General features: G+C 43.1%; 1 protein-coding gene across 1 annotated transcript; it reads left to right on the plus strand.

Annotated features, from left to right (window-relative positions):
* The first annotated feature begins 3361 nt into the window (after positions 1-3361).
* Positions 3362-4714, plus strand: LOC147889972 (glycine-rich RNA-binding protein RZ1A-like). The gene is made up of 2 exons (XM_087390356.1): positions 3362-3692; positions 4107-4714. The coding sequence occupies exons 1-2, from the start codon at positions 3582-3584 to the stop codon at positions 4521-4523; spliced, it is 528 nt and encodes a 175-aa protein (XP_087246482.1). The 5' UTR covers positions 3362-3581; the 3' UTR covers positions 4524-4714.
* Positions 4715-9707: the final 4993 nt, after the last annotated feature.

Raw genomic sequence — 9707 nt, forward strand, 5'->3', positions numbered from 1 at the left:
GAGTACACATCTGAATTATGGTGGTGCTTGCCACTATGTCACCAAAAACTTTCGCTGATAGGAAACAGAAGTGCAACGAAAAACCAAAATTTGGTCATCATGGATATGAAATACAAGTGCTTCAAAATGTAGAATTTTATAGCAGACCCGTTAAATCCCCAAATACAAACAAATGCGAAACCAACTACTACAAGGCAATTGCCAATGGACACCTTCTACAAAACCCCCTATCTAGCTATTGCAAAGCAATCAACAATGGAAACCTTCTATAGAGCCACCTATCCAACTATTGCAACCTTCTAGAAAACCACCTATCAACCCACTGCAAGGCATGTTGCCATGGGACAGGAACTATGACAAAAAACACAGATGGATGTCGTCGATTAAACTTCGGGCTCAAACGTTATTACCACCCCTTAGCTACTTATCATGAACCTTCTAGCCAGCTTAAGCTCCACAAGCATCGGTCTTGCACGCAACACATTGTTTGCATGAAGTTCCAAAAATTTAGTTGGTAAAGACAGAACCGTCTCCATGTGGCCTCCCTTGACCTACATTGTTGTCTCATTCCCTTCAGTGTCAAGGATCCGCCCTGTGAGAGAGGGTATTTGGACCATTTCTTGGCAAGAGAAGTCATAAGGCCGGACTAGATCACACGAAACTTGGGCGCTTCCACAAGAATTGCAGTGGAACTCCTCTGTTAATGGCCCATTGATGTTAGTGAAGTGTAGAATGCCCACTACTTAAGGGTTGCAGAGAAGATATGGGTTAGTAGATCATACTTCAAATGATAAAAGCAGTGAAATTAAAAGACTTACCATTCGTTCGTAACCCATTTCAAAGACTTGATTAAATGAATACTTGTTTTAGTTCTTCACGTTTGTTGCCTTTAGGAATGTCTGCCATGATAGTGAAATCAGACACCTCTAGCATGTTTCGTGCTCGCATGAATGACACGTTCTTTAGTGCATAGAGAACGATCCCCTGATCATTATATTATTGAATAAATCATGTCAAGACATTTTTATTGTCGTTCACGAAGGACAACGGCATTGGAGCTTCAAGTTAGCATAACATGGAGATATACTCACAACAGCCCTGTCTTCATCGCGAGGACCATCAACTATTATGAGTTGATTCGTGATACCCACTTGTAAGTTGGCTTTCACAATAACAAATGCGATAGTTCACATTACAAATGAAATAGAGCCATGCCACAGACCTAATCATACTCGATGCCCATGGAACATAGCAAGCATGGTTGTCTCTTGTAGAAATTGGACATTTCCACTGTCAAATGGCTCGCCTCGCAAAATTGCAGTAGTTGCATTAACGTGAAGGGAATAGTTACAACTTCCCCCCTCACAAGAAGCTTTTAGTGTAATCGTTGGCCCTTCAATACAATATAAACAATCGCGTTGTATGATGTCCTTGTACTGTTGGACATACAGATGCCTGACAACCAGTGTGACAGTGTTGTAGTTCCACTTGTATGTGAAGTTTGCTTGAATGCAGATAGGATACCACATCGTGGGCTTTGAATGTACCATATTTCATGAGCAACTTATCCTCAAAATAGAACCATTGCTGGATATACTCTGAAAGGCAACTAATTCGAAGAACAGGGAGGCTATTTTCGTTCAGAGGAACCAACGCACTGACATTTTGGATCGCGAGTTGTCTTTCTTTTGAACCTCCAATTGATAGACGGTCCTCGTCGCTATCTTTTTTTTTGCATGCTTACTTCATGGTTGCAACAAATAAGCAGATAATTTTGACACAGTTAATTAGAGGATGGATCCAGCTTTGATTGAAGAAATCGCTGACATGAAACGAAACAGACAACCCAAATCAATGGTACCTTGTAAGTAGGCTTCTTTAGTAGCTGTGTTGGACATCCTCCATGACCTTTTGTGTGTGCCCTTACTTGCGGGATATCTTGCGCCATGTCCCTTGCTTGACGACGGCCTATTGGAAGCACTCACATTTTCTATGGACACCATAGAGAATTTCGTTAGAACCTTACAACTGACAACTCGGACGAGAGGGCGAGACAGGACCAAATAAGAAATTTTACAAGACTTGGTTCATCGGTACATTTCTCATAGTCCATGCCAACTCCTTCGTCTTGCATGTTGGCATCAACCACCCCGCTGCCACACCTCTTTCGTAGCGCTTTTCAATGTCTACAAAGGCGAAGTATTAAGGAAACGAAGGAAGGAATATAAATAGGACCCTCTTTGGAAACCGGAGCTGGTGGTATCTGTGACCATCTTGAAAGTCAGCCATAGGTCCATAGGTGCTTAGAATCTTTTGACAGAGGTCTGTAAAACCACGCTTTTCATTTTAATTTATCGCTAAAATGATGAATGCCGCTAAGGTATTGCCATAGATGTTTGCAATAACCAGCTTAGCACCGCCATGGAACTCCTATGACATCGGCAGTCATACAAGTTGCAACACCATAGGAGAAAACAACCAAGAAGCAAACATGACTAGTGTGCCAAGATTGAAGCGGTATGTTGCATGATGGAAGGCGCTTTCCTACAAATTCGAAAGGCGATTGTCCCCTTCAACAGACGTGAGTCATAGGAGATACAACAGCATACGAGAGACAACTCCATGTGTGACAAGCGAGCATGACCGCTGTTCGAAGGTTGAATAGCATGTTCCACGATACAAGATGTCTTGCTACAAATCTCGTAGTTCACTCGATGAAAAGGTCCATGTAGAGACCTTGATAGAAGTGGAAGCGTGCAAAATCAGTTAACCAAGTGAGGAGGGCGATGCAAAAAAGGCGGTAGAGGGCAACTCTGCCCTTCACTGGATGAAAAGGTCCATGTAGAGAAGTCGTCTCAGAAGTGGAATTGAACAATGCACGAAATTGGTTCACTAGATGAGGAGGTCGATGCAGAAAAGGTGGTAGAACCTGAAGTCATGTAGGCATGCAAGGATGAAGTGTGCGAGTGTGTCAGCCAGACACATGTAAGAGAGCATGTTCACGCACGAGAGGTGGTTGTGCTTGAGCCCCTGCGCTTTAGTAGGGGCCAGCAAAAAAGCTAGTTATTGCCGAGGGGGACAGCTTGGTTGCAAATTTGAGCTCCTACGTGAACAGGTGCGCGGCCACAATTTGGCGATGAATGCGCCGACCCCAGTCCTACGATGGGTCATCGACACAAGATTTAGACGCAAAAGATGCCTGAGAATATCCTTTGAAATCCTTTTCAAGAGAGGCGGACAAGTCAAGAAGGATGGATTAGGGCAAAACGGCTAGGGCTTGGCGGGGCGATCGGACGGAGGAGAAGCGAGGCATCGGACGGTGGGGGTGCTGGGGCTGTTCTACCCTATATATAAAGCCCTAGCAGCTAACTTTTCCCTTCTCCTTCCTTCTTTAGTCCCTGGTTCCCTCACAACAGAGCGCGGCCCCCTGCCGTCGCTCCAAGCTTTCTCTGCCTCTTCGTCCGAGGGTTTCCCCCCTCCAGATCCGTTGGATCGGACTCTCCGTCGTCGGTTTGTTGCTCCCCGAAGCTTTTCTAGATTGATCTATCCGTTTCCTCTCTTTTCCCCTTCCTTTCCTCATCATGTCTGCTGCTGTTGAGTACCGTTGCTTCGTCGGTGGCCTCGCCTGGTCTACGGATGACCGCAGCCTCGAAGATGCCTTCCGCCCCTTCGGTGAAGTGATCGAGTCCAAGGTACCCTAGATTTTCCAGCGCTCTCCGTGGTTTTACTCAAATATCTTCTCGATTGCGCTTACTCTGCTGCTGAGGCTTCTCATTTGCGGTCGTGAGCGTTGGAGTCCCTGTCTTCTCTCTTATTATGAACTTTGGAGTTACTCGATTCTCATTCGCAGTCATGAACGTCCGTGAGCTTTTTGGGGGATTCTTGGGAGTTGGCAGCCCTTGCATCCCCTCAATTTTCCGGGAAGAAGTCATTTACTGCTCGTTGACGTACTTTATTTTCATATATTTCGGGTCTCTCAGTTGCGCAGCCATGCTTGTAAAAGGATCTTGGCTCTTAGATCCTGGACAAGGCTATTCTGGCTAACTCACTCGGGTCCTCTATATCCTGTTACTTTCTGTGAACTGTAATTCTTTATCCTTCTACAGATTATCAACGACCGTGAAACCGGTAGATCTCGAGGATTTGGTTTCGTGACGTTTGCTGATGAGCAATCAATGAGAGATGCTATTGAGTCCATGAACGGCAAGGAGTTGGACGGAAGGAATATTACCGTCAATCAGGCCCAAAACAGGACTGGTGGGGGTGGCGGTGGTGGTGGTGGCTACCGTAGCTCTGGTGGTGGTGGTGGCTATGGTGGAGGCGGTGGTGGAAGGTACGAGGAGCGTGGTGGAGGAGGAGGTTATGGCAGTAGATTCAATGGTGGTGCGGGTGGTGGTGGTGGCTATGGCGGTAGGGAACGAACTGAACGTGGGTACGGAGGCGGTGGTGGAGGCTACGGAGGTGGGGGTGGTGGCAGGTATAGCAGTGGTGGTGCTGCTGATACGGGCACCTGGAGGAAGTAAACTTGTCACTTTTAAAGTTTAAAATTATCTGTACACAGGGTTTTGTGTGCTTGGCTGAGGGCCAAAACTGGAGTCGGAATAGTTTGAGAAGTTGCGTTGTTGTCACTTTTTTGCTTGGTTGACTTATTTTGTTTATAAATACGAGGTATGGTCATGATATGATCATGAACTGAGATCTCTTCTTTAAACCATCTCGGGGTTCCTTCTCAAGAACAATTGATGCGTGAGTATTCTGATTTCTGTTCTTTCTTGCTAACGTCAAGGCATGTATGATCCCTCTTAACGTGTGTTGGCTGACGTCAATTTTCTAATGCCATTGGTTTTTTTCAAGATTTTTTAAATCCAATTCAAGTTGGAATGTTGTTATCCAATTTTCATCCTTCGTAGGTTTGATGCCTTGTAAATTATGTGCGCCCTTTCGTTGTCCTCGATATCCTGTTTTTATTTCAAGACGTATGCCAATATGGAATAGAGATGTGATGGTATCTACTTGCATGCTGATATACGCCTCCATGTTGATCCTGTCTATTAGTTTTGGAAAGCTTGCTCATGCATGAAGGTATTTCATGTGTCTTCATTTAAGACCCATCTGGTCTAAGAATTACTTGTTATGCAAATAGTTACTTCTGGTCAAGAAGTCTCTTTTTGTTGTACCTATGATGTTTAATATATACGGAAAATGTTATGTGCATATACTGAAAAATGAGTGAGCGTGATTAACAGACGGTGGCATATTGATTACAAGAAGGTTAAGTAATGCATCATTGATGTTGTGGCCAATCAGAAACCCATATCGCCGAGAGGTTACTTTTCTGGCCATAAATAATACAGTTCGAGAAGTATTATTTTAGCATATACGTTGTAAGTTGTATGTAGATTAAACAAAATCCAGTTCAAACTATGCATTCAATCTGAAGCAATCCTCTAGGCTGTGAAAAATTATTCAACTCTAATATGTCTTGTACTAGGCACCCACGAGAAGCTTTTATTCCTACATTAGTATTAGTTGAAGGATGGAAAATAAAGCAAAGCAAATATGGACAGTAGACATTGGGAGAAATACTAAATAGGTTGGCATTTATCAGACAAGGTGGGCTGTGGCTTTTGTGAGTGCTTACCTAGTCAAGAACCTTCCAGAGATAATAGTTCGTGCAGCTTTTTAGAGGGAGGATGATAGAAAAGTCTGAGCTTAAGTACCCCCAAAGCATAACTTATTACCTATGTATCCCCAAAGTCGAACTTTTTAATAGAATTTTAATTAAATGAGCTAAGATACTTCCAAATTGAATATGAACGTAGTTAATTGCCTTTTACTTAAATACCAAAAAGAGGAATATTAAAGAGGGAGGGATTCTCGAGATGGGGAGAAAGATGAGGGCAAATTTATAGTACCCTTGTAGTTTGCAACTTTTTTAATTTACTCAAATTGAAGATGTTAAAAATCTAGTAATTGGTCTATTCTGACTCTAGGTAACGTCCATCTCGTTGCGATAGAAATGAATAGGAATAGATAAGACATGGGGAGGGGGATGAGGATGAGGGAGGGATATAGCACATTTTATAAGAAACCATAAGAATGTTTTATTACAGCCTATTTGGGTACATATTTTCTTGAAGCAAAATTTGTTCACTCAAATCAAAGTAGTTGTGAGATGGCGTGTTGGATGCAAAGACTAGTAGATAGAACTGCAAGCTGTTAAGTAATGTTTGTTCTTAGTACTGTGAGGAGGCACTGCTTGTGTTGTTTTACCGATGACATTGTGTATGTTAGCTCCATTGTCACTTGGAAGTTTTAAGCCCCAAGCCCTTTGATGTTGCAACGTGGTTTAGCTTTGGCAATGTCATTGTAGTGGTTGTGCCTTCGTGTGTTTATTGTAAGTGTAGGATTGTTGTGTTCAAGCACGGACATTCCAGAGTGTTGTTTTTTTGTGGTTTTGATGTTATCAAAACTCCATTGGCATTCAATTTATTGACGATGGTTCTCTTTCCAAAGAGCGGAGAGGAATTTGTGACGTATTTGTGTTTGGTCAATTACCCTAAGGATGTGTTCTTGTAAATTAATTGCTCGTGTTTTGGGCATGTTTGGAAAAAGCTGACTTTGGAAGTTGTTGGTAGAACACCCGGGCTTGCGTAGTTAAAATCTCCATGAAAAGGTGAAGCATGTTGTTGGATGGGTTGCCTTGGATATGCTTTATTTGGGACAAGCATGTGATTGTCAACCTCATTGATGACAACTAGTTCTACATTCTTATAAAAAAGATGATAATGTTGGGAGCTCGTCTACTAAAAGGGTTTCATACGAGCTTGCTAGCAATGGTAAGTGTAGAGTTGCGTATATTGTGCTCCCCCTTATACCACTAGTTGCTTTTTTTGTGCAAGTCATCAAAAGAGTTCTTGGCAAGTTAGCGTCTATTGTCTCTTTGTGTGAGTATAGTTAGAGCAATGCTTGCACAGGAAGCATCGCAATAAATGTTTTTGAGGATCTTGCAATGTCGAAATAAAGTATGCGGAACTTTTTCCTTTGACCTCACTCTTTTTAAGAGAATGTTGTCAACAATGGCTCGTTGGTCATCATTGGTTTGTTGATACATTTCATCATGACTTAGGAAGCATCGCAATAAATGTTTTTTGAGGATCTTGCAATGTTGAAATAAAGTATGCGGAACTTTTTCCTTTGACCTCACTCTTTTTAAGAGAATGTTGTCAACAATGGCTCGTTGGTCATCGTTGGTTTGTTGATACATTTCATCATGACTTAATGCGGCCGTAAATGTTTACTATTTGAAGCCCATGGGGAATTTTCTTGGCCTCTTCTTAGCCATGTGTAAATGTTTACTATTTGAAGCCCATGGGGAATTTTCTTGGCCTCTTCTTAGCCATGTGTCCTTATGTAAGCCTTGGATTTAATTTTGATTTGAAGGTTGAAGTCCATGGGGAATTTTCTTGGCCTCTTCTTAGCCATGTGTCCTAATGTAAGCCTTGGATTTAATTTTGATTTGAAGGCCTACAACACTTGATGAAAAGCATGCTTTCATCTGGGATGAAAAACTATTGATGGAACGCATGAGCGCTTTTGAAGGCCTCTAAATTTATATATTTCTCAGACTTCCAACTCCTTGGATGGTTTAATTGATGTTGGCTCTCTTGTCCTCTGAAAGGTATTGTACCTTTCCCTAAGTCGTGGGAGGCCTTGAGGTGAGTCTACGTCCCTCAAACGTAGCTTGAACGTTCACCCCGTTTCCCCCTCTTTCATGTGCACCCAACCCACTTTGTGCGTGGGTGTCAACATGAAAACCAAGGGAATCAAAAACGGTACAAAAGAATGCATGTATCCACAAAATGTGCCAAAACATCCGCATGTGTTTCACTATTTGAGAGCACCACCTCCCATATACTCTTGTCAGTTCAATGAAGCTTGAAGTCCCTTTCAAGCATTGTAGAAGTTGAGAACCATGTCGAGATAGTTATAAATCATAATTGCCTTTGGAATCCACTTGCATTCCGTCATTGGCCTATACCCTTAACATAAAATTCTACTCTACCTCGTAACATTTTGTATTTGAAAATTGCCTCCGGCTCATAAGGCGAGCTTACAGTGTTGGAGAATGACGGGGGGACCTTCCTACCAAACTTATTATCTGTATAGAAACGATGAAACAACTTTACATGAAAAGCATTGTGGATGGCAACCTCCGGCAGTAACCTCAATTTGTAGGTCACCTCATTAAGCACATACATCACTAGTATCATACGGTCCATAGATTCGATGATTGAATTTTGGGGTCATGTTTTGCGGCAGCTTAATGTTGCGAGAGCTCTCACAAGTGCCAACTTGACAGTGAAGAACTCCAGGTGCCTGCGCTTATCATGGTACCTCTTCATGAGTAGTTCACTCTTTTGCAAGCTTTCCTTTGCAATTTTCAACCTTTCTTGCCATCTATTCAAGAACTCCTCTGCATCAGGATCATCCACCTTTGTAACCCCTGATGCAAGAGCCTCTGGCATGATAACTTCTTTACCTATTGCCAGTTTGAATGGCGTGAAGCTCGTGCTCCGGTGCACCATGTTGTAGTGAAACTCAAGAATGTCCAAGTGCAACACCCAATCCTGTTGATCCACTTGAACATAGTTGCGCAAGAAATCCTCTGCGGTTTGATTCACCTTTTCGGTTTGTTTATCAGACTCCGAGTGATACGATGGATTGAAATGCAACTGTGCCTTCAATATCTTGAAGAGTTGAGTCCACATGTCACTTAGAAACCTAGGGTCCCGGAGACGATTGCAAGGGGCAATCCATGGTACTTGAAAATATGCGTGAAGTACAAATGGGCTACATGTTTCGTCGTGATGGGCGATTTGATAGGAATGACATGGGCATGCTTAGAGAAGTCGTCTACCACCACCATGATTGCGGTGTAGCCATGAGAGTTGGGAAGACAAGTGATGAAATCCATGCTCACCACATCCCATGGCCTTGATGGTACAGGCATGGTCCGCAACTTGCTTGCCCTTTTGGTTCCGTCGGCCTTCACAAACTGACAAGTAGGACATGTGCGTACGTACGTACACTACGTTGTCGTGCATGTTGGGCCAGAAAAACATTGGGTGCATTCGTTCAAGCATCTTGTTCTGCCCTGTATGTCCCGCAAGCTTACAGTCATGGCACTCCCATAACAAAGCTTTCTTGAGCTCCAAGTCATCCAGGATGGATAAGCGGTTCTCATAGACATAGAGCAATCTGTTTTCCTCATTGTACATTCCCCTTGGGACGATGCCCCGCTTCACATCTTGAAGCAGTTTTTGAGATTCCACATCTCGTTCCATGGCCTCCTTGATCCATTCCATGAGAGACCCTTTTACAATGCTAATTGCCATCAGCTCATCTTTCCTACTCAATGCATGTGGCATTGCGTTAGCCTTTCCTGGCTTATGCTCGATCGTAATATCAAACTCCACCAAGAAATCCTGCCAGCGCGCTTGCTTTGCAAAAAGTTTTGGTTGAGTTTGAAAATACTTCAGTGAAATGTTATCAGTCAACACCTTGGTGTGCTTGTCCTGCATGTAGTGTTTCCACTTCCGAAGACATTCCACTACTGCCAACATTTCTCTCTCATGCATCGTCCATCGACGCTCCACTACATCCAACTTTCGCGATTTCTAAGCCACCAGGCGCCCATCCTGCAT

Source organism: Dipteris shenzhenensis, chromosome 19, assembly GCF_047967505.1.
Source record: "Dipteris shenzhenensis isolate YYH24624 ecotype China chromosome 19, Dip_SZ_1.0, whole genome shotgun sequence".
In the NCBI taxonomy this organism is placed as follows: Eukaryota; Viridiplantae; Streptophyta; class Polypodiopsida; order Gleicheniales; family Dipteridaceae; genus Dipteris; species Dipteris shenzhenensis.

What these genes read in the sequence shown, in the direction of transcription:
- LOC147889972 (XM_087390356.1), top strand. Translation starts at nt 3,582, where the DNA reads ATGTCTGCTGCTGTTGAGTACCGTTGCTTCGTCGGTGGCCTCGCCTGG. An exon ending in GTGAAGTGATCGAGTCCAAG is followed by an intron (nt 3,693 to 4,106) that starts GTACCCTAGATT and finishes ATCCTTCTACAG; the next exon opens with ATTATCAACGACCGTGAAAC.